This window comes from Antechinus flavipes, chromosome 6 (genome assembly GCF_016432865.1).
Source record: "Antechinus flavipes isolate AdamAnt ecotype Samford, QLD, Australia chromosome 6, AdamAnt_v2, whole genome shotgun sequence".
Lineage (NCBI taxonomy): Eukaryota > Metazoa > Chordata > Mammalia > Dasyuromorphia > Dasyuridae > Antechinus > Antechinus flavipes.
Genome location: NC_067403.1, coordinates 52988904 through 53014452, shown reverse-complemented (window position 1 = coordinate 53014452; position 25549 = coordinate 52988904). Strand labels below are relative to the sequence as shown.

Sequence of the window (25549 nt, the reverse complement as noted above, 5' to 3'; positions counted from 1 at the left end):
TTTTTTAATTTGATATTGAATATTCTTATGATATATGAATATTCCATGGTAAACTGACGTGGCCTCTCATGAGTCAGAGCCTTGGTTGATTGACATAGAAGCTTTGTTTCTAATCTGAGCCAGTTCATCCTCCTCAAGTAGCCTGCATCCCTTATTCCCTCCCTTAATCATAGAGACTCACCATATTGATGCTAGACTTAGTGAGCATGCGTAATCGGCTCTGGCCCAATTTTATCTCAGAATTCCTAAACTGAATTAATCCACCAGCCTCAACCTCCCCAGTAACAAGGACTACAGATATGTACCACCATACCTGGCTCACATATCTTGGGGTTACAGGCTGAGAATTTTGATGAACTAAATGGTTAGGGTGTTTAAGGGGAGTCAGAATGTATGTCAAGTGCCCTATTTTGAGGGAAGGAGTTCAGAAGAAGAGAAAAATTATACACAATATAAGGAACTAATTGAGGAAAAAAGGGTAGTGACCTAGGGATTTGAAGACAATAGCAATCAGAATTTTGATTGGGTGATAGATATGAACCTCAAAGGAAGAGGTATTACTGAATGATAAAGGTAGGGGTGAGAGCCTGAAAGTAGCAATGGGGCCCAAGGAGTATTCCAACTCTTCCACCTTGACCAGCAAACCAAGAAAAATGGGGATACAGCCAGTACTAGAAAGAGGGGCCACAGAGACTGTCATCAGGGAAAAGCAGCTTTCAATAAGAAGTAGTAGATGGAAGGAAATTATTTAAAATAAAGGGAAGTTTATTACCTGTGGAACAAGCATTCTAGAGGCTAAATGGAAGGGCTGGGTGAAGTTATTATAAAACTTTGTGGTAGAAGGGTTCAGGAAGAATGAGAATGAGGAACCAAAAAGGGAATGAAGAATTTGAGTGGTGATCCACAGGAATTCAGAGTATTGGAGTATAGAGGCTAGCTGTGAGAATGTTCATCCTTTAATGGAGAAAGCTGAGTAAATCCAGACTGAAGTTCAGACTGAAGTTAAAAGCATTGTGATATAGGAATCCAAGATCAATGGAACATGGGGTCTAGATTCTAACCCTGTATTTCCCACAAATTGGCTATGTAAATTTGGTCAAGTCAGTTTCTCTGGGAGTCAGTTTCCTTGTTGCTATGTGCTCTTCTGGCTCTAATTCTCTTTACACAGTAATAAAACAAAGCAGAGATAGGAAGCATGTAGAATGAACCCATCCCAAAAGGACTTAAGCTCTTAGAAACACTTTTTTAAAAAGGAAGGAAAAATAACACAAAGAAAACACTATTACTAGGGAAAACCAGTGAGAGATCTGGCAAGATTGTGAAGAAGATAGAAGCCAGACTGGCACCCTAAATCATATATAATGAGTGGTCCTGGAGACCAAATAGAAAAAAATTTTGTCCAATGAACTTAATAATAATCCTTAGAATCAGTCATTAGTATATATTTAGTTTAAGATGTCTATAAGACATCCATTTTGAAATGTCCAGTAGTAATTGGAGATAAGAGACTAGCAATAGAGAGGGAGGTTAGGATTGCACAAATAGATGCAAGAATAGAACTATAAATCATCTGAATAAAGATGATAACCAAATTCATGGAAGCTGATAAAATTATTGAGTGATATTGTATAGCAGAAGAAGAGAAGAAGGACCAGGACTGAGCTTTAGTTTAAAAGTCATAACCTGAATAAAGACCTATCCAAGAAGAAAGAAGAAACAGTCAGATATGTAAGAAAAATACTTATCCATGTACCTAATTTTTTGATCATTGTCTATAGAAGGAAAATATGGACATCAGGAATTAGAGAAAAATAAAAGAGATGGAGGCCAGAAAATTGATTGTGCTAAGAAGAATCCAGGCATCTAATGCCCAATTGCAGACAGGCTTCCCCCCCACCTCCCACAGGTTTTGATCATTTTTTGGTCATGTTATGAGAACTTTGGATTTCAATAGTGTCAAACTCAAATAGAAATGGATTCCATTGACAACTTAGAAAATCACAAATTAGCATTATCTATGCGGTATAGTCTTTTTGTTTGTTTTGTTAAACCTTTCCCAATTACTTTTCATCTGGTTTAACCCCACTCAGGAGATCTGTGAACTATAAATTTGATCAGATGGATTACATTATTTCGGGTTGATCAGAGCATTTTCAAATATGTATGCTTCTCTACCAAAAAAGGAAGTAGCAAATAACTGAAGAATTAAAGAATAATTTCAAGAAAACTTAAAGAAAGTGCCTTATATTTGTTGCTGGATGACAAATACCTAGAGGGTCTAATAAAAGGGGATGATAACTATGGAAAAGAACTAGTCATGTTAGGCTATATGAGAGAAAACATTCCTTAATTGTACTTAAGTAGAATTGTAGCATGTAGATTGATGGAAAATGGGGAACTGGACTAATTACTTAGGTCTGAGCCCTATCCTTGGCATTTATAGACTGACTGCCTTGTGCTAACCATTTGGACTCATCAATAAATTGAATATAAAAATATTTGTACTACCTATTCTACCAAATTATTTTGAATATACAATAGCATCAACAAAGAGCTTAGTTAACTCATGGAATCATTGTCCAATCCTCCTACTTCTCCAACTTCAGGAAAGTTGACATCTCTCTGGGTCTTAGTTTCTTCATCTGTAAATTGGATAAAATAGCTTCTGAAGTGCTGCTATCTCTAGAACTATAAAGGATGATCCTATTATTCCTAGGTGACAGGAATAGCATGAATGAAAATTCAAAGATGTGAACAATGAATGGATGAGACAAATACTTCAGAGGAACAAAATCTACTGAAGCAGAAGGTTGAAAAAGAAAGTATTTTGAGATGAATTAGGAAAGCTAAGACAGAGACAATTAATTGAAGGTCTTGAATAATATTTGAGAATTATCTATAAGTTGATATGATTTGAGGTCGAAAAAAATGTAGATTTATTTCAATAGGGATTATAGATTGGTTTGGATTTTGCTACTTTTTCTTACCTTTTATGCAATATTCTTGCTTTCCATGATCTTAAGGAGCAAAATTATGCATTTTTATTTATTCATATGTCCCTGACAAAAATTGTTTGGATGAGTATTTTGTTTCTCCCCTCCCTTATCTCTCCCTCCCACTCCCTCCCACCCCCCCACCCCCCCAGACCAAGTCAAGTCAGTAAACATTTATGAAGTGTCCATTATATGCAGGCACTGTGCTAAGGTCTAGAGGTACAAAGAAAGCAGAAACAATCCCAGTGTTCAAGGAGCTAACAGTTTAATTGAGAAGACATGACTACCAAACAAGTATTTTCAGATATATGCAGCATAGATTGACCATAATCTCAGAGGGAGGCACTAGCATTAAAAGGTTGAGCATGGTGTCTTTGAACACCATGAGTCCCTATATGTTTGGAGACCTTCCTAGAAATTGAAGATCCTCAGTTGAGCTTAGAGCAGGGGTTCTTAACCTGATTTTTTTTTTCAATAATTGCTTTCCTTTATTTTCCTATGTATTTTGTTTAATGCATTTAAATATTCTTCTGAGAAGGAATCCACATAATATTTCACCAGACTGCCAAAAAGGTTTATGACATACCAAAGGTTAAAATTCCTTAGCCTGGAGGTTGTAGCTATCCATGACAGAACTAACTCCTTTTTTATTTCTTCCCTTAGGAAGACCCACCACATTATGTGAAACTATGGGAAAAGCTGAAATGTGGCTGATTCGAACATACTGGGATTTTGAATTTCCTCGCCCATACTTGCCAAATTTTGAGTTTGTCGGAGGACTCCACTGCAAACCTGCCAAGCCTCTTCCTGAAGTAAGCCTATCATATGGTTTTACAAGTTTAATCTCCTGCAAAGATGGCCTGTTTTCTATGCACAAAAGCAAGGAGGGAAGAGAGATAATAACCATTTTTTTTTTTTTTTTTGGCTGAGGCAATTGGGGTTAAGTGACTTGCCCAGGGTTACATAGCTAGGAAGTGTTAAGTGTCAAATTTGAACTCAGGTCCTCCTGACTTCAGGGCTGGTGCTCTATCCACTGTGCCACCTAGCTGCCCTAATAACAAACATTTATTAAGTATTTACTATATGCCAGATAATGTGCTAACTGCTTTGCAAATAATATCATATTTTATCCTCACAACTCTGGGAGTTGGTGCCAGTATTTTTCTTATTTTACAGTGGAGGAAACTAAAGTGGATGGCGGTCTGATTTTCTTTGTATTGTGTATGCAGTACAGTTATGGAAAATTGAAAAGGAAAATTTAATTCCTCCCTTCTCCTAAATATAGAAGAGAAAGTTTGAGATTATAGATGTGATAAATGTGGACAGACGTGGATATTTAATTGATTTTCTCCCTTACCAAGAGAGGTTTTAAAGAATTTTGGTGCAGATGGGAAGTGGAAAATTATCTGAAATATTTAAACTATCCTCATTTAAACTAAATGATAAAATGCTATACTCTGATATATTTTCAGAGTTCATTAAGTATGAACAAGATTTAGATGCCTCCCTATATAAAACAACAACAAATAATACCTGGTATTTAACTATATAGAATTTACTATGTATCAAGATCTATGCTAAGTGCTTTACAAATATTATTAGCTCATTTGATTTTTACAACATCCCTGAGAAGTGGATGCTATTATTATACTCATTTTATAAATAAGGAAACTGAGGTAGACAGGGATTAAATGATTTGTTCAAGATCATAGGACCAGTAAGTGTCCGAGTTAGGATTTGAACTTAAGTTTTTCTGACTTTAGGTTTATTATTCTATTCACTACACTACTTGTTTTGATTGGCTCAGAGACTTAGTCACATCATATGGGTCTTCTATGAAATATTAAACCAGTTCAGAAGTCAAGGCTTGAGTGGTGATAGAGAAAAGGGAGAGCCACATCTGAGAATTGATCTATTGAAGAGAAAAAAAATGCCTTGCCATAGATCTCCTGTGAACATCCGAGGGTCCAAAGGATTTTGAACTTCCCTTGAGTGACCTGGCAAGGTCTCCAGAACAGGTCATGTACATTTCTACATTAGGAGTCAAGGACAGATTTCACAAAGATGGATGGTTCTACAGAAAGTTCAGGAGAAAAACAAACAGACAAAAATTTGCACCATATCTAAGAGAGATATCTAAAGGGCTCCAGTATAAAGGATTTCTGGGAAGTGTGTGTAACCACATGTGTTTTTGAAGTTTTAGATCACTTTCTCTTTGATTTTGTATATAGTTGTTAAATTATAGAGTATATGAAAGAGAGAGATGAAATTTGGAAAAATAGACCAGATTGTGAAAGACTTTGAATATCAAAATGTAAAATTTTCATTTTATTTTAAAGAAACTAGGAAGCCACTTTTTAAACAGGGGAATGACATAGTCAGATCTCTGTTTTAGGAATATCACTTCCTTTTGTGGAAAATGGATCAATCAGAGAGAAAAGAGATTAGAAAAGGGAACACCAATTGTAGTAGTTAAGGTAAGAGGTGATAACGATCTGAACTATATTGGTGGATCTATGAGAGAAGAGAAGGGGACAGATGAAAAACATGCTATATAGGTAGAATTGATGAGACTTTGCAACTGATTGAATAAAGATAGTGAGAGACAGTGAGAAATTAAGAAAAGGGGAAGTCATTCAAAGGAGCATATGAATTAATTTAGTTTTTTTTTTAAGAAATGTACAGAAGATGAAAGAAAAGCAGATAACAGCATAATAGGCTAAATATAAAAAGACAGTACATTTGTGTAAGAATAATTTCAGAAGTGCTGAAACTCAAAATGTGTTGAAGTTACCAGGATTCTCAAAGTTAACAAAAAGATGGAATTAGATATATTGGAGAAACAAAGAAAACATAACTTATTATTCTTGCATTTTTTTGCGAAGCAATTGGGGTTAAATAATTACCCAGAAAAATATACCTAGTGTAAAATGTCTCAGGCTACATTTAAACTCACATTCCCCTGATTCTCTATCAACCACACATCTAGCTGCCCCTTAGGGAATATAAAGAGGTATAGGACTACTAGTTAAAGTGGGTGGGACAAAAAGCAAAGATGATTGTTTAGTTTTAATTGTGCTCCCATTTTCTCTGCCAAGAAGAATGATCTATGGACTTTTTAAAAAAACAAAATAAATATAAGCAATAGGAACTTAGCTCCTTGGGGGAAGAGATGATAAGGTAAATAATTTACCCAGGGTGATATGGTTAGGAAATAACAAAGGCAGAACTCAAGATGAAAATTTAACTCTTCAAATGGTTTTTCCTACTATATTCTTTTTACTATGCCATGCTGAAATGAAAACAACCACAACTAGTTTTGAACTCTGCCTGTGAGAAATCTTCATATAAATGGATGCTCTCCATCATGATCTGGACATTTGACTAGTTCATTTGACGTTGCTCCTCATTCAAGGGTCCTATAAAACTGACTGAAGTAGAACTATACACCATACATAGAATCAGTATGTATAGAATATAGTTAGAGATAAATTATCTTAAAGGTAACACAAACCAGAGAGAGAGAAAACAGAAAGTTAATATCCTAATCACTGGCCACTATGTATATTTAAGACATGTACACAGTGAAACCATAAAGCAAGAAGATTGATTTTACAGACAAAAAAAAAATGAACTTCTGTATTTTCATCTATAGTGGTTCTTTAATTTTTAAAAATATATTTTTAACTGAACAAAAAATTTTCTCTCCCATCTCCATTCCCCCATTATAAAAAAGAAGAGAAAAAAATCCTTTTTTAAAACAAATATGTGTAATCAATCAAAACAAATCTTCACATTGACCGTGTTCAGAAAGTATGTTTTTCTATCTATACTTAGTATCCCTCAGGATAAGGGCAGGAGGTTGGTAGCATGTTTAATCACTTGTCCTCTGGAATCCTGATTGATGATTGCATTAAATAGAATACTTTGTCTTCACAAGGTATTATGCTTTCCTGACTCACTTTATTCTGCATCAGTTCTTACAGGTCTTACCAAATTTCTCTGAAATCATCCTTTTCATTCTTTCTAATGGAACAATATTCCATTATATTAATATACCATAATTGTTCAGCCATTCTCCAGTTGATGGTTACTCCCTTTAGTTTGCAATTCTTTGCACAAAAGAAATATATAGCAGGAGTATTAAAATTTTTTGGTATTGTGAGTCCTTTTGGCAGTCTGGTAAAGTCAATGGATCCTTTCTCTGAACAATGTTTTTAAATACATACAAAATAAAATAAATAGTTATAAAGAACCAAGTGTTATTGAAATACAGTTAATAGATGAATATCATAGCATATGCCAGTAATCTCTGCTATAGGGAAAGCTGAATGAAGTCTAGGGAGTTATTTGAGTTCAAGAATTCTTGGTGTCCATAAGAAATTTGCTACCAATATGGGAGAGCCACCAGACTACCTAAGGAAAGACAAATTGGTCCAGAGTAGAAACAGAGAATGTCAGTGCTCTCATACAGTAGTATGATTGGTTTATTAGTGACCGTTATTCCTTTAGCCTGAGCAAAATAGGGAGAACTAACTAGTCTGTCTCTTTTTCTCTGTATATACAGAATTATCAAAATATATTTTAAAATACAAGTTCATAGATTGTAAGTTAAACACCTCTAAACAAGATAGCCTCATTATAATTTTAATTCTATTGTTATAGTTCTTTAAATGTCATGGTTTGGATCATCAGTCAGTCATTGTGTGGGTGTGCCATATGTTTAGTTTAAGCTTACATTTTACAAATACTATCTGATTCTATCCTCACAATAAATCTGAAAGTAGATGCTATTATCACCCCCATTTTACAGATTAGGAAACTGAAGCAAACAGAGGTTACTTGACTTGCCCAAGATCACACTGCTAAGAAGTGTCTAAAACTGGATTTGAAATCAGAACTTTCCTGATTTCCTAGCTCCAGGTCTACTGTACCACCTAGTACATACATCTTAGAGAAAGGAAGCTGGATAACCATTTGATTTATCTGATTGGATTCCTTTTCAGATCCATATTGAACTAGATGATTTCTGAAGTTCCTTCCAACTCTGAGCTTTATGTTCCTAGAGTCTCCCACACTGCTTCTTATATAATTTGTTAATACTTCCAATGAGATATTAATACTCCCTTTTACAAGCAGCTTCTCAATACTTAAATAGACTGGCAGATTGAATTGTTTTCATTAAATTACCGTGGTTAATAATAATCACCAGTAATCAAACCCTCTGATAGTGAACCTTTGCAAACACAGCTAGCCAAGTGTTTGAATATCCGCAGGAGGCCCTTATTTGAAGCCTTTCAGCAAGCTAGCATACTTTGAGAAGCCAGGATACAGTCATAAGGCATCAGAGAAGGACAATGGAAAACAAAAAGAATATGCTTAATATAGACTTGTTACTGCATAAATATTTGTTAGCTTGATTAGGTTGAATTGATTTTTTTATGGTATTTTTCTCCATCTGATAGATCATAAATCTCTTCTTTACAGGATATGGAAAAATTCGTCCAGAGCTCTGGGGAACATGGTATTGTGGTATTTTCTCTTGGGTCAATGGTCAAAAACCTAACTGATGAAAAGAGTAACCTGATAGCTGCAGCTCTTGCCCAGATTCCACAGAAGGTGAGAAAAAGAAGAAAACTCTTCTGTTGCCTTGTCTATTTGAAATGTTAAAGGAAGATTTGCTAAGCAAGATTTTCTTTTCTTTTCTTTTTTTAGTTTTTTTATAGTATTTTTTCTAAATGCATGCAAAGATTAGTTTTCAACATTCACCTTTGCAAAATTTGTATTCCAAATTTGATTCCCTTCTCTCCCTCCAAGATAATAAGCAATATGATATAGGTTAAACATGTGCAATTCTTCTACATTTCCATGATTGTCATGCTCTTAGCAAGATTTTCTAAATAAATTGAGTAGACTCATAATAAATTTTACTTCTAATAGAATGAGTCCTCAAATATCTTCTTAAGTTTTAAACCTTAGGGAAACCAAGTGAGGCATGTGCCTGCCAAATTTAGCTCTTGTTCTACTATTGCAAAGGATTATTGATGGTTTAAAAAAAATAGGAACTAAACTCCTATAGCTGATTTAGAGTATTTGTCACTGTCCAGCTTGAGCTGCATTTTCTCCAAGGATCCTGGACAATTTTTAGCTTATATAACCTGGAAACAAATGGGTGCTGACACAGCAGATGGTAAAAGTAGGACATGATCATGAGAAAAACAATCCAGATTGTAGAGTCCACTTGTACCTTAGCCCCATGGGTCTCAGGATCAAGATGTAACTAGACTTAGACTGGTATCAGGCTTTTCTAAGCAGGGGCTTCTCCTAAATTTCTTCCCATTGTTATAATTGGGTAATTTGTATATTAGTTAATGTACTATAATCCTGTAATATTACCATCACCCCAATTCAGTCTCTGAACAGTATAAAAAAGAATAGCTTTTGGAATTACTCAAAATGTAGATTTCAAAGTTTTCAGACTTGAAATATTTCTCCTGCTCTTGATATGCACAAAATTGCGAAGGTAAGTTCCTGAGTATTGTGATAATTTCCTTGATCATACAGATAACCAATTCAACATTTCATTGTCAACTACTCTTGGATATCTTTTCCTTTTGTCTCATCACTGCTCATTTTTTGCCAAACAAAAGCCCTTAATTAGTCTCATTATCTGTCTCTTCCCAGCTTCTACTCATGTTATATGAATAATGCTGAGGGGAAATCTCACATCTATACTGACTGGGAACACCATAAATTCATACTATCCAAATTTCAGTATAGCAAGTTAACCCTTTTATTCCTCCCTAATTAATTTCTGGTCTCATTGCCCACAGAAAATATTACAAACATTTTTTTTCTTTCCTCAAACCTCTCACATCAGTCTACTCATAGGACCCTATTTCAGGTCCCATCACCTCTTTCATAAAACATGTCAGTAGTCTCCAAATTAGTCATTCTTCCTCATGGCTCTTCTTTCTCCAGACTTTCTTACATACAAAAGCTGCCAATAATGAATTTTCTTAACCATAGATCATATTAAACTTTTAAACTCCTTAACCATATAATTCCTTTTATCATTAAACTGAACTGGATCCTTATCATCTCTAAAGTAAAAATATAGATTTATTTGCTTACATTTTAACAGCCTCCACAATCTATCTCCAACCTATCTTTCAATCCTCTTTGTACATCAGTCTTCCTCCCACATACCAACCAAATTGCTCTTTTCTCTGCTCCTAACATAATAACACTTCATCTCTGATATTTGTGTTGGCTGTCCATTAAACCTGGAATGCTCTGCTTCCTCACACTCACCTCATGGAGTTCCTTTTCTTCCTCCAGACACAATTCAAGTCACACCTTCTGTATTATCTCTTCATTGCCCTCTCTTCCTAACTACTTTGTGCTAACTGCTTTTTATTTGAATTTATTCTCTTCATATTAATTTTGTATGTATTTATTTTATTTATTTTTGTTGTTTCCTTCACCCCATTAAAATGCAAGTTTCTTGGGCATAAGGATGGTTTCATTCTTTTTATTTGTTCATGGGATAAGGTTGAGATAGCAATACCTAGTTTGAAATAAACGTGTGACAAATTCACAATGGTCATTCTCTTTGACAGAAGGCAGGTTTATTTAGGGGAACAGGTTACAGACAAAATGAAGAGATGAAATAGGCACTAGAAGTGGAACCAGAAAAGGTAAACATGAAATAGAGTTGGGAGAGCATATAGTTGGCAAGGAAAAAGACAAGTTCTTCAGGGGAATTCATGATTAACTAGGAGAAAGGAAATCCTCCATGAGTAAGCCATTGACTGGAAGGTTAGACTGACCAGAGTTAGCCAGAGTAAAGAGAAAGACATCATTAGAGGGAGGGCACTATAAAGAGAAAGAGAAAGTCATCTTACAATGGGTTTAGTACTGAAAAAAACTTAGCAAAGATCTTCATCCTTAGCATTACTTTTATAGGGGAAATACAGCCTGGGTTTGTTTTGTTTTTTTTTCAGTGATACCAGAGAAGTAAAGTCAGGAAGTCAGAGGAAGGCGTGGAGAGCTAGATGGAATGCATCTAGCAGACCTGTCTAAAGACAGGCTCATCAGTATCTCAAAAGGTTATTTGAAGATACCTATTTTGAAAATAAAAAGCCTAAAAAAAAAAAAAAAAGAATATATTTTGTTACATTTCAGTAAAGGGAAACAGTTTCTAAAAACCTATTAGGAGGAAATGTTTGTTTTTAGAAACTGTTTCTCTTTAGTGAAAACATTTTGTATCATTCCAAGAATTTTCACATACCATTTTCAGTGGCATAACAGAGACTTTAATTATATATGGGTCCTACTAAACACATTATATAATATGCCAGAAAGAGATTAGGTGGTTTGCCTTAGTCATAGTGAGTCAGCATTTGCTGAAAACTGTGATTCATGAAAATCAGCCAATGTGTTCCTTTTTTGCCAACTAAGCTAAGGACAAAGGTTTTTCTTTGTTGTTGTTGTTGTTGTTTTAAGTAAATAGTTTAAAAGCATAGAAATATAAGTGATATTTTCTCCTCTCTAAAAAAAAAGTATGCTTTTCTACAGGTTACCATATCACTAAGAGGGAATGGAATCACCATAGGGAACTTAAATGACATGGGAAATATGTATAGCAGAGCACACACATAGGCAGCATATATCTAGAGCATGTGTGAGGAGAACATAGGTACATACACACACACACACACACACACACACACACAGAATAAGTGAAAGGACACAAAGATTTTTAATTTGAGAGAATCTGAGAAGTTACATTTCTTACCCCAAGTCAAATAAGTACCAGGTTGCAGTCCTGGCTGAAATTCCCTGCATCTAAACCCAATACTATTTCCCTGATGCATTATTATCCTACTTGAAGGGTTAGAACTTATATAGCCAGATTACATTAATAGCTGAGGCAACACATAGCCTCAGCTCAGCAGAGCCTGTGATGTCATCAGAGGATTCATTGGCTAAATTTTGTTCTCCACTGAGTTGGGATTTTTTGCTGCTCTAGTCTCTATCATACTGTTCTCTGCTAAGCATTTGCATACTAGTCTCTTAGGTCTTGCCTCTATGTTGCACATTTTCAGTCAATGTGGTAGAAAGAGTCCTCAGGTGTAAATTCAAATCCTCATTCTGTCATTTACTAAAACTGTGACTTTAGCAAGTCATTGATCCATATCCTGGGCCCCCAGTAGCTCATCTGTAAAACAAGTCAACCTGTTAACCTCACCTCTATGAGCCTGTAAACTGGAGAGTCACTGTGGCTCTCTTCTGATTCTGCATAGAACATCAGGTACTCTTTCCTACCATCTCCTGCTCTTTGCTGGTATTATGACCAGATTGTAGCTGCTAGATTGCCAGCTCTGAAAAATTTGTAGCAATAGGTAATTTTTTTTTAATTTTATTTTATTTAATAATAACTTTGTATTGACAGAATCCATGCCAGGGTAATTTTTTACAACATTATCCCTTGCACTCGCTTAAGTTTTGTTTTTTCCCCTCCCTCCCTCCACCCCCCCCCAAGATGGCAAGCAGTCCTATATATGTTAAATATGTTGTAGTATATCCTAGATATAATACATATTTGCAGAACCAAACAGTTCTCCTGTTGCACAGGGAGAATTGGAGGTAATTTTTTTTTTAATAGGGACTAACCATTTATACCCAGCCCTCTAGTTTGCTTGGGAAAGTCCTAAAGATATTTTAAATATGTATTTAAAAGTTACTTACTCTTCTATTCTTTCCTCTCCTCAGATACTCAATAGTTATTTTGTTATAACACAATAAAGTTACCCAAATATCTATGTGTCAGACGCTCTGCTGAGGATACAAAGAAATGCAAAAAAAAAAAAAAAGATGGTGCATTCTAGGAATTCACAGTTCATTGGGAAGCACAACATTCAAATAATTATGTACAAACCAGATACACACACAGAGACACACACACATGATTTATATGTATGTGTATATGCACATATATTTATGTATGTCTATATTTTTTCAGCCATTTTTCAGTTTTCTTAGCAAAGATACTGGAGTAGTTTGTCATTTCCTTCTTTACCTCATTTTAAGATGAGGGGCTCATCTCAATGCAGTCATGGTGGGAAAAGTTCTCAGGTGTCAGTCCAAATCCTCAATCTGTCGTTTACTAAAGCTATTAACCATTTAATCATACATTTAACCAGACACTAGTGTCTAAGGCCAAATTTGAACTCATGACAATGAGATTTCCTGATTCCAAGACTAGTGCTCTATTCATTGCCATGTATATAAATATAATCAATTGTGGATAACCTCAGGATATTGTGGATAATTGAGATTAGAGAGAACTGGATCACATAACTAGTACATTGGTGTCCCCTGGTTCCAAAGTAAATAGAGAATCCAGAACTTGGGATGGGCCATAGTGTGGGTAATGTCACAGAGAGGACCAAGTCTATAAATATGGTAACGAAATCTCAAAGCTGGATGGTTAGTTTCTCATGGGAAAAAACAGAGGGGATGGCAAGGAATGTAAATGAGTGTGGAACAACAGAGCAAATATGAGGAACAAAGAAAGAGTAGGGGAACAAGGAGAAAAAGGAAGAACATTGAAGACAACAGAGGAAAGAAAGAGCAGAGGGTCCTGGAAAAGAGCAAGAAAGTAGGGAGAAGGCCAGATGAGGATGAGAGATTTCAGGAGGCCAGAAAAAGAAGGAAGAGTCTAAGGGAAGAGACCAAGGAAAGACCGAATGTGCAGGAAAGATCACAAATCACAGACTTAGAGCTAGAAGAGACCTTAGAAAAAGGCCTCATTTAGTCCAGCTCCCTCGTTTTACAGATGAAGAGACTGGGGGGGGGGGGGTGAACAATAGAAAAGACATGGCAAAATTGCATAGGAAATAAGTAACTGAGTCAGAATTTGAACCCAGTACTCTAGGATGGGATAGCAGGAAGAGGAAATGGAGATCAATGAAAAAAGGAGTTTGAAGTACAAGTGAATGAGGAGAAGGTGAGTGGGAGGAAAAAAAAAAGATGGAGGGAGAAGATAGCAGATAGAGCAGGAAAGAATCTGGGAGAACAAGGAACCTGATGAGATACTTCCTCATTTAACTATCATTAGAGTTATGGTCAGAAAATGCTTTCAAATTCTTGTCATATCCCTAATCAAAAGTGTATTATTTAAAATCATTCTCCTCTTAGCAATATTACAAAGTAATTGTAAATCTATTAAATTTTCTTTTAGCGGTCATATTGACCCTCATTTACATGTGGATCAACTTAATATAACACTTAAAGGCCTGATTGTAGCTGGCTTGCAGTTTTGTACATTTCTGCCTTTGTGATACGTTGCTGCAAGCAATAGAATACTTAGCTTCTTTACACTAGTGACAAAACCTCACTGGAAAAATATCATTACACTATTTTCCTTTGATGTTATTTAATGGCTTAAATGTATTTGGGGTTGTTGGTTTGGGGTTTGATTTTGTTTTGTTCTCTCGGTGAGTTGTATGTTTCTCTCCTTCACTCAGCAATAAACATTTAGTTTGTTAGAACTGAGCAAGTTTTATAATTAAAGTTTTTATAATTTAAAAAAATTTATAAATTTTATAAATAAAATTATAATATGAAATAAAAATAAATATAAAAAATTTAAATGGAGTGAAACTGAAATATAAAAGTTTAAGCGTCCTTATTTCTAAAGGATCATTTCCACTAGCTTTTATACCCTAATATTTTAAAAATCCATTATACATAATTAGAGATACTAATATATGTGAAATCAGACTGCAAAGCTCTATACAGAAAGAGGGTGACTAGAGAGTCACTTGGAGTGGTTTCAAAGACTTGGACTCCATACCACTTGGATTCGAGTTTTTATTCTGGTGGATGCTGTTTGACCTTAAAAACTGGGAGACATACTGGGTAGAACTTTTTTCTCCTCCTCTTTCCCCTTTATTTCTTTATTTTTTGATTGTTGTTAGAAGAAATGGTTTTCTGAGAGGCAGAGGGAAAAGAATATGGGAGAAAATATAGGTGATATAAAAATATTTTTTTATAATCTCTACAAATGCAAAATGTTGGAATTAATCAGACGTCTGATTAGCTTTAGCTACCCACTTTTTCTAAAACACAATGGAATGGAAAATCATTTGGTGCTGAATTCTATTCTGCCCTAATCAAAATGGCTCATGTATTCTTTTCATAAATATTACTTTTATTGATATTCTTTCATTTTATATTATTGCCTGCACTTGACTTGTGGCTCTGCCACATAATAAAAAAAAAGATTTAAAGAACTAAGGCCTCATTTTTCCCTTCTGTAATATGAAAGGGATTGACTAGAGGACTTCTAAGATTCTTTCCAGATCTAAAATTCTATAGTTTTTACATATAGCAATATCTTATTTCTGTCTGATCCCAGATGATAAGACTAAGATCCAAAAAGGGAAATGGATGCTTAAAGTAAGAAATATATATATATATAATTAGAGCCAAAATTGGAACAAACAGTTTTGGAGGGTGGAAGAATCAGAGTTCTTCAAGCAAAGATGGGCTGACCACTGTCAGGAAAACTGGAGAGAAGACAGATTAAAATAAAAGTTGAACTAAATGATCACCGAGGTCCCTTCTAAATTTGAGATTTTAGAACATTGTGATTCCTTTTGACATTGTAACAGGAATCCTGAAATTGACTGTCAAATATATTACAATTTCTACAAAGAATGAATTTTATTCCAATATTTCTCACAGCAGGAGATAGTATAAGGATTACTCTCTTTTCATAGGAATCAAGTCCACAGTCACACAACACCAGGTCAACATTCTTCAACTAATTCAACATCTTTCCATTGCACCCATTTTATCCCATTATTTTTCTTGTTTCTATTTATCCCTCTTCAATTCATCTACACAGATACAAAAATAATCTTCCTAAGGTACACTTCTGATTATGTTACTCCCTAGCTCAGAATTCTTCACTAGTTCCCTATTGCTTCTAAAATACTAATAATTAAGTCTGACATTTAAAGCTGTCCATGATTTAGCTGTAGCCAAAGTAAATTTCTAACTTTTCCCTGAACTAGGAATTCTGTCTTGTTATTTTTCATGATTTTAGATAAGCTATCTCCTATATCTTTTCCCATCATCTTCTTTTTAAATCCTTATCTTCTTTAAAGGCTCAATTCAGGGACTCCCTTCTCTGTGATGCCTTTCCTGATCTCCCCTAGTAAAATAGTATTTCTTTTTTTCTCTAATTCCTTGTCTTTGCTTATTTGGATATGTATTGCACCCACTAGTAAATTTCTGTAGGATCCTGTTTTTTCCTTTGCTTCAACAGCACCTAAACACGTTTTACACACATATAATATGTTTGTTGAATTAGATAAAGTTAATAAAATATTTCTGGGGCAGCTAGGTAGCGCAGTGAATAGAGCACCAGCCCAGAACTTAGGAAGACCTGAGTTCAGATTTGATCTCAGACACTTAATACTTCCTAACTGCGAGAGCCTGGGCAAGTCACTTAACCCCAGTTGCCTCAGGGGGAAAAAAGTTAATAAAACATTTCCTGAAGAAGTAACTATAACTAAACTTCTCAATAAACATTAAAACAAAATATATATCCTAAGCAGCTCTGAATTTAAATTGAGAGCTAGAATGGTTCACAGAACACATTTCTATAAAATAAATTGTCCTGTATATTCTAAACCAGTATCTTAAATTCTGTGTTGGTTCCCCACCCCCATCCCATCAGTTATTTTTTTTTATTTATTAAATGGAAATGGAATGATAGTAATAATCTTAATAGAATGTCTATGAAATTTCTTTAAAAGGATAGATACAAAGTAGCTTTGCTATTTTATGTTTTGAAAGTCCTTGTTACATACTGTCTCTGCGGCCCATTTCTTCATTACAGAAATGATAGAATTGGACAAGATTCTCATTAAAGGTCCTTCTTATTTTAGAGTTTTATGATTTTACTCATATTACATTTTCCCCTCTTTTACTTTGAAAGGTTCTATGGAGATACAAAGGAAAGAAGCCAGACACATTAGGTCCAAATACCAAAACCTTTGACTGGATTCCCCAGAATGATCTTCTTGGTAAGACTATCAACTAGAAATATTGAATGTACAAAATTAAATCATATCTTCTTAGTTCTTTTCCATTGGAAAAGGGGGAGGGGGTATTTTAGAGACTCGTCCATCTGTTATACAAACCTTCTCATTGTCAGTACTAGAACATTTTTGTAAGTGAAATATTGATGAAAATTCTCTGTGCTAAAAAAAAAAAGTCATTAATTTTATGAAATATTTCTAGTTAATAAGATCCCCAGAAAAGTAATGTATAAGTGGAGAGATATGGAATCAGAGAGATCTAAGTTCAAATTTGGTCTTTGACACATATTAGTTTAGTGTGTCTGGTCTAATAACTTATTACTATGAGCCTTAAGCAACTCTATAACTAAGCAATAAAAAAGGTCATCATCTGCAATGATGGGGAAAAAAACACTTCTTACACCTAAGCAGTCAAAATTAATATTTTATGTAGGGATCTAGGTTAAATCTTATGTGCCAGATTTTGACCTTGATAAGTCATTTAAGTTTTGCGGGGCTTCATTTTCCTTTTGTGTAAAATAAGAGAAGGTAGGACTAAATGAGTTCTGACATCCCTTCTAGTTCTAAATCTGTGATTCTATGAACAAGTCAAAATTGTAGAGCATTTTGGTAAAGAGTTAAGCACTTTAAACTTCTTTTTAAAGGTATTTGATAATTGTGATTAAAAATAACAGGTATCTTTAGTAATCCTCTGTCTGATATTTTATGCTTTTAAAAACATTATTCTGATAAGGAGACCATAAGATTAACAATACTGCCGAAGGAATCCGTGACACACACAAAAAAAATAAGAACTTCTGTTATGAGAGATTCCATTCCTTCTTTAAAAAAAAAAAAAAAAAAGATTATTCTAAGAATTAAGTCCATGAGTTCTTTAGACATTCTAAGTCAACCAAAATGGGGAGAGGAAATGGAGAAAGAAATAAAATAAGAGCGGTTCACAATAAAGAGAGAGGAAACAGATCTGGTAAAATCTCAAATTAGCTACATAACTTTGAGATGAAAACTAAAAATTGAGTTGATTAAAGTGAGAGAAAATTAAAAGTGACCTGTTTTGTGTGTTCTTGTTGTAATTAGAGAAATAGAGGAGAGTGGATGTCCACAAAAATATTCTGTTAGACAAATGCATACATAGAAAGTACAATTGTTTGAGGGCTCTCCTGAAGAAGGGACTTCTCTGATTCTGCATACATTCTTTAAACATTAATTAAGTGGCTTAATGCAAGATTTTTTTTGATCTACCTTCAATTTCTTTACTTATTACTCATAACTGTAGCCAGAGATCAGTATGTAGACACTATGCTACCTTGTGTTCTTTCCTTAAATATCCAATGTTCCAAATGATCCCATTTTTATACCGGTTTTAATTACACTGCCTCATTCAATGACTTATACTGTCCATTCCTTCTTTATTCCTAAATCCCTCATAATTTACTTAAACAAATCCCTTTTCCTTCCATTTCTAACTTAGGTCACCCCAAAACCAAGGCTTTTATCACTCATGGTGGAACCAATGGAATCTATGAAGCTATCTATCATGGAATTCCCATGATAGGTGTACCCATGTTTGCAGATCAGCCTGATAACATTGCTCACATGAAGGCCAAGGGAGCAGCTGTTGAGGTGGACTTTAACTCAATGACAACTGAAGACATGGTTAATGCTTTAAAGACAGTCATCAATAACCCCTCGTGAGTATTATAATTCACTGCTTTCTTACCACTGATAAGTTTATCTGCCATTACTAGGAACTAGTATCATGAAACAAACCTCTAGATGTGCAATCAAAGGACCAGAGTTTGAATCCTTGTAGAATGCAAACCCTGGAATCAAGGAAAACATATTTTCATGAGTTCAAACCTGGCCTCAGACACTTACTAGCTATGTGACCCTGTCACTTCACTTTGTTTGACTCCTTTTCCTCATCTGTAAAAGGAGCTGAAGGAGGAAATGGTAAATCACTCCACTATTTTTGTTAAGAAATGGGGTCACAAAGAATTAGACATGATTGAAATGGATTGAACAACAACTTGTGACATTGGGCAAATCATTTTACCTCTCTCTGGATGTTGGATTAAATAGTCTCTAAAATTTGGGGGGAGAGGGGTTAAATTTTGATCCTATAATCTTTATCAACTAAATGTCATGTGTAATTTTAAAAACACTTCCTTTCTTTTTTCTTTTCTTATTTTTCTGTCTTTTTTCTTCCTTCCTTTTTTTCTTGAAGCAATTGGGGATAAATGACTTATCCAGGATCACACAGCTAGTAAGCATATGAGGACAAATTTGAACTCAAGTCTTCCTGACTTCAGGACCAGGGCTATCCACTGTGCCTTTTTTCTGCCCCTCTCTTTCTTTTCTGAGACTGTCTCTCTATCTTGGAAGTATAGTGGCCACTCAAGGATCAACCTTATTGCTAATTAGCATGGAATTTTGACACAATTTATATCCACTCTTGTCCAGTTCTTCCCTTCACTAAATGTGACTGGTTTTGCTGCTTGAAGTTTGATAAAACAGGAAGCAAAAGAAGGCCCAATCTCTTCTAATACTTAATAGATATATCTGATTGACTTTAATCTTCCTGTAGCTCAGAACTCCTGAATTCAAGTGATCCACCAGTCTAAACTTCTCTTGTACTAGAGATTAAAGGTGTGCCCTGCTATACTTGGCTTAAAAGAGCTTATTTTCAGTGAGTGAATGTGATATCTGAAATGCAGCTGCTATATTTGGGCACCTACTTCTCTCTATAACATGCTACTGAACCTCTCTATGTTTATAGAACATTATATATAATGGTTGCCTAATGAGTGATGAATTGAATTAATGAAAATATTAGTGAGTCAGAAATTTTTTAAAACGTCCCTTTGAGGGGGACAGCTAGGTGGCATAATAGATAGAATATCAGCTCTGAAATCAGGAGAACTTGAGTTCAAATCTAGCCTCAGGTACTTAACACTTCCTAGCTATGTAGCAAGACCTTGCCTTAGCAAAAAACAAAACAAAACAAAACAAAACAACAAACAAAAACAAACAAACAAAAAATAGCCCTTTGGGACAAAAGTTTCCAAATGCAATAGTTGCTTGAATACTTTAATTTCTTATCATCCCTTCATAAGTGCTATTCACAACACCAATATTTTTTCTTTGCTATTCATATCTTTCTATATATATCCACAGAAGATCTGACCTGGCAAATATAAGAGTCCTACTAGGTCTTTTGACATTTGGTGGATACTCGTGAAGGGCTGATGTTGTCTCTTTTGCCTGACCCTCTTAATTCTCATAATGTTTCCCATATGATTAGATAAGGAGATTGGCCATGATATCCATATCCATGGTGATTTTTCACATCTGATTCATAAAACACATGCCGTATTTAAAAAAAAAAAACTTCATTAAACATTAAGAATTTTCTTTTCTGTTTTGCTGTTTAATAAGGGAAGAATTAGACAAAGGTGGAAATAGATTATGTCAAAGTTCCACGCTAATTAGCAATGGGGTTGATCCTTGAGCAGGTCACTATACTTCCAACCTAAGCAAAATAGGGAGACAATCTCAGAAAATAAAGACAGAGACAGAGAAAGGCAAAAAAGGAAAAGTAAAGTTTTTTAAGTTCATGTGACCTTTAATTGATATGACATTTGATGAAGGAGAAAAAAAGAATTCTTTCAGAGTTTCAGATAATAAGTAATATGGCTCACAGTTCATCTCCCTGGTTTCTTTTTAGTAAAAGATAATTATGGGATGGGAATCAGACAGGTAAGAAAGATGCTCATCTCCCTTGACCAGCTCAAACAGAATTATCAGCAGGATGACTCTCAAACAGAATTATCAGCAGGATGACTCTTTTGTAGATACTCTAAGGCAAAAAAAAAGTGATTTACTCTCTTCTATTTTGTTTATGTGTTTCCATTTTAGATACAAAGAGAATGCTATGAGATTATCAAGAATTCACCATGATCAACCCGTGAAACCCCTAGACCGAGCTGTATTCTGGATAGAGTTTGTGATGCGTCACAAAGGTGCTAAGCACCTTAGACCTGCTGCCCATGACCTTACCTGGTATCAGTACCACTCCTTGGATGTGATTGGCTTCCTACTTGCCTGTGTAGCAACTGTTGTCTTTATAGTCACCAAATCCTGCTTATTTTGCTGCCGGAAGTTGGGTAAAACAGGAAAAAAACAAAAGAGGGCATAATTTCCTCTAATACCTAAGGTTGAGGATGGGGGATTGAGATGAAAAAAGGAGCTTTAGTATGATTTAGTCTAGCTGCTATGAGATTTGAACAAACTCCTCCTTTTTCTAATTCAACAATATTTATATAACTATTATAATTTCCAAAGCATTGTACATAAGCCCTGAAGGAGATTCAAAGACAAATAAGATAGTTCTTATCCTTGCTGAGTTTACAACCAATTTAGAAAGATAAAACATGTACACAAATAATCAGAGTAGTAATTATATGAGAAGAAATGTACCAAAAGAAGCACTTTTAAGAGTTGTTTCCTTTTTATTCTTTAGTCTTTGTTACTAAAGATTTTCCCAGAAGATTATAAAAACTACAGTATAAAAGTCATTGAAAATAACATGGAGATAGAACAAACAAAAAAAAAAAATTCAAATGGAATTATTCCTCAATCTTTTTATTTGGTTTTGATCATCTGATTTCTTTCTTTTGATTTCCTATCTTTCCTTTCTACATCCACAATTGTTATTTTCACAATGAAAATAAAATTTCCAAGAGTCATTCAAGCACCCTTTAATCCTGATCTATGAGTGCAACTTGTCCCAAATGGTGGGTGACCATAGCTTGATGCTCTAGGACTGATAAGTCAGTCTACCTGAGCTCGACTACCAACTTTTCTGAGTGACCATGAAGTTCCATGGTCTCTGGGATTCAGTTTCCTCATTTGTTCATACTCACTTTCTAATAACCAAATTGCAATTCACATGTGCCTTAAGCATCTTTGAACTGAACTTTACTGCTATAACCCTTTGATTCAGCATTTCCCTGTTCAGAGCTCATTGTTATCTTCTTTCCAAAGGGGCAGTGGAATTTTTCATTTGTTATGGCAGGAAATATGTTTTGTATCAACTATCTGAAAAGAAGGCATATTCCCATTTAGCCACCCTACAAATTTTTTTTTGAAAAGTGAGGAACTTGTTATAAACTCCCAAGTATAGTTGACTGGAAAATAAGCATGATTCTACCTAACTATAAAATGTTTGAGCTTATTCTGACCTTCCCTGTTTTCTCCTCCTGTTCTTTTTTTTTTTTCTTACTTCCATCTTCCTGATAGCACAAGATCTTGGAACATTGAATACTTCAAAGTATTCACTCAATCATCAGATTACTACCAAAATCATTAGAATAAAAAACTGAAATTCACTGAAGAAAAAAACTTACTTAATTGGGATTTCCAAGGCCCTGCATTGCTTGAGAATAAAACAGAAATAAATGGTTCTGGGCTTCAAAAAGAATCTCAAATTTCTCACTTTTTAGAGAGCATCCATTCAAAATCATTACCAAATATTTCTAAGCTCACAGGAAATTGTTAGAAAAATAGTGATCATAGTACCTATTAAAAAAAGAATTGCTAAAAGATTTCTTCCACATTTTATCTTAACTAGTAATACCTAAATTCAGAACAGAGTAAAATTACTCCTATGGCTTGTAAAAGCAAGAATTAAACAGAATGCTTTTCTTTTCTCAGGGAGAGAGATTACCTCCAATATGCGAATGAGAAAAGTGTGGATATCTTAGAGTAAAGGAAACTATAAGGAATACAGGAGTAAAAGTTATTGTTCACTAGTAGTACAAACAAAATAGTAACAAAATAAAAATCTTGTGAGTACTATGAATTTTTATTTTAAAAAGTCATTTGAAAAAAATCATTTGTATTGATCAATTCTTAGATTATAATCAAAATAATATATCCCTGTGGAAAAGCATTGGATTTAATTCTTTAGAAATTGAGCCCTTAATATCTCATCTAGACTGCTAGAGTGTAGTGTTCTATAAATCCTGTCTCTTCAAAATAAAGGAGTTTGTTAACATTCTAGTTTAATCTTTTGATAGTGTTTGTAGCTAAGTTCAATCTTTTAAATTTTCTTTTAATTTTGAAAAAGTTAAAGATGAACATGATCCAAAGCATTTCAGCTTACTGTGGATTTCTAAACATCATTCAGACCATATCTAATTAGGGATCAAGTACACTATTTGTTTGACTCTAAGCTTTCTACTTATGGACAGATATTTACATAATGCTTCTTAAATTGTCTATCATTGTGTGAATTGTGTTAAGCATTAGATACTTGGAATAAAGTATATATATTGCTGCTCAAATTTTTACCATTGTAATATCTATGTCTAACTTAGTAGGAGTTAATGGCTACACATGATACATTTTCAAAGGGCAAGTGCCCTCTACTGGTCTAGTTAAAAACTGTAAATTCCTACATAACTCTCAAGTTCATTTTTCAAATTCATATGATTGACTGTGGAATTACTAATGTTACTTCTTGAACTTGATTGAAAATATCAATATATGACTGCAAACTCTTTGTATGCTGATTTTAGGTTAAATTCATTTTCCAAAGATTTCTAAATAAAAAATTGTTATGGTGTATATATTTTTGATTTAATTTATTTAAAACTTAAATACAAAATATAAAAAAAAAATTGCCATGTGGAAAGCAAAACATGAGAGAACTCAAAATATATAGCACTAAATTTCCATTTCAAGAAAACCTATATAATAAATACTACACATTATGTTCAGAACTATCCATCTTTTCTTTGTTTCCTTATAGGTTTTCTTTTGTCTCTGCTGTACAATTTTTACTTCATTCTTTTTTCCCTCATCTTCCCCCTTCCTCACCTTCCTCAGAAAGGTTATGGCTAACCTAAAATAACAGATGTATATACACATATATGTACATGTGTTCATGTATGTATACATGTATGTGTATATACCTATTTGCATACTTGCATATACATAAGTATTTAATCATATATATGTGTGTTCATATACATTCACATACATCTAAGACCATACTTTGCTTGTTTGTCCTCTGTTTGTCTGAAAATGGATAACGCTTTCCTTCATAAGTACAGATCTTTCCATATTTTTCTAAATCCAAATTATTTCCTGTACCCCAGCAATACTTTATACTTCCTAGCTATTTTATATAGTCTAAAACTATATTGATTAATATGGCTTACATATAATGTAGTTTTTCTGTTTTTTCCTCTTTTGATTAAATCTATTTTGGATTTAATTTTGTCATCATCATTATTACTACTCCTGCATTTTTTTTTTTACCTAATGCAGTCTGCTCTTGCTCTTTATTATGCTTATGTACCTCTTATTTCCTATCCCTCCAACTCCTCTGTTTTAATTCTACTCATTACCTTCCCCTCTCATTACTTAACCTACCCCACTTCCAAGGATCCCTCTTTTATCTTCTCCCCTCAATGCTTTCTCTCTGCTCTCTTGTATTTATCTGAATATTACAACCTTTCAAATGTATATGTTTGTGTCTTTATTTATATATGAATTTATATATATTTATTTATAAATATCTTTATTTCATTCCCATTAATCTACACACCTTTTTCTCTCCTTCACCCTTTTTCTCATTCCTTCACCCTTTTATTTCTTTATAAATTTAGAAGACCTTTATTCCCTTCTAAATATATATGGTATTCTCTTTAATCTAGATCTGATGTGAGTGGGGCTTCCTCTAAAAGTCCTTTCCCTATTCTCTCCTCCCTCCCAAAACCCCTTATCCTCCTATTTCTTTCTGAATTTAGAAGACTTATATTCTTCCAAAAATATATATATTTCCCCCCCTTTAATGTGTTTTCAATAAGAGTAGGGTTCCAGAACCACCAGGCCTCTTCCCTCATCAGATTCCTCTGTGCTAGTTCTTCCTCTTGCACCTCATTTGTATAATTACACTTTTTAACCTTTTCCTATAAGATTCTGTTTTGTAGAATAACTCCTACTCAGTTCAACTCTACCTTAATCTTTCTTTTGAACTACCTAATCAATAATGACAATCTTAGATACACAGCTTACATTTCCACATATAAAAAATAAAGTTTGTCCTTACTGAGACCCTTGTCACACTGGTCTTTGATATTTACCTTATATTTCTCTTGAATCCTATACGTCATATTTTCTATTAAGTTCACATCTTTTCCCAACAAAATGCTGAAAGTCTGGCAATTTACTGAATATTCTTTTTTCCCCCTTCAGCATTATGCTTAACTTTGCTGGGGATGATATTTTCGATCATAATTCTAGTTCTTTTGCTTTTAAATATGTAATGTTCCAAGACCTGTAATCTTTTAGTATATCTCTGGCTAGGTCTTTTTTTTTAATTATAATAACTTTTTATTGACAGAACCCATGCCAGGGTAGTTTTTT

At 34.2% G+C, this 25549-nt stretch overlaps 1 protein-coding gene across 18 annotated transcripts in view; it reads left to right on the top strand.

The window, feature by feature from the left end:
- Positions 1-23743, top strand: part of LOC127541237 (UDP-glucuronosyltransferase 2A1-like) — a 157129-nt gene extending 133386 nt beyond the window's left edge. For all 18 annotated transcript variants that reach the window (XM_051966456.1, XM_051966461.1, XM_051966467.1 and 15 more), the window contains exons 2-6: positions 3657-3805; positions 8481-8612; positions 17011-17098; positions 18585-18804; positions 21032-23743. In XM_051966456.1, the coding sequence (XP_051822416.1) occupies positions 3657-3805; positions 8481-8612; positions 17011-17098; positions 18585-18804; positions 21032-21311 (869 nt within the window). In that variant the 3' untranslated portion in view covers positions 21312-23743. The remainder of the gene's footprint in view (positions 1-3656; positions 3806-8480; positions 8613-17010; positions 17099-18584; positions 18805-21031) is intronic.
- The last annotated feature ends 1806 nt before the right edge of the window (positions 23744-25549 follow it).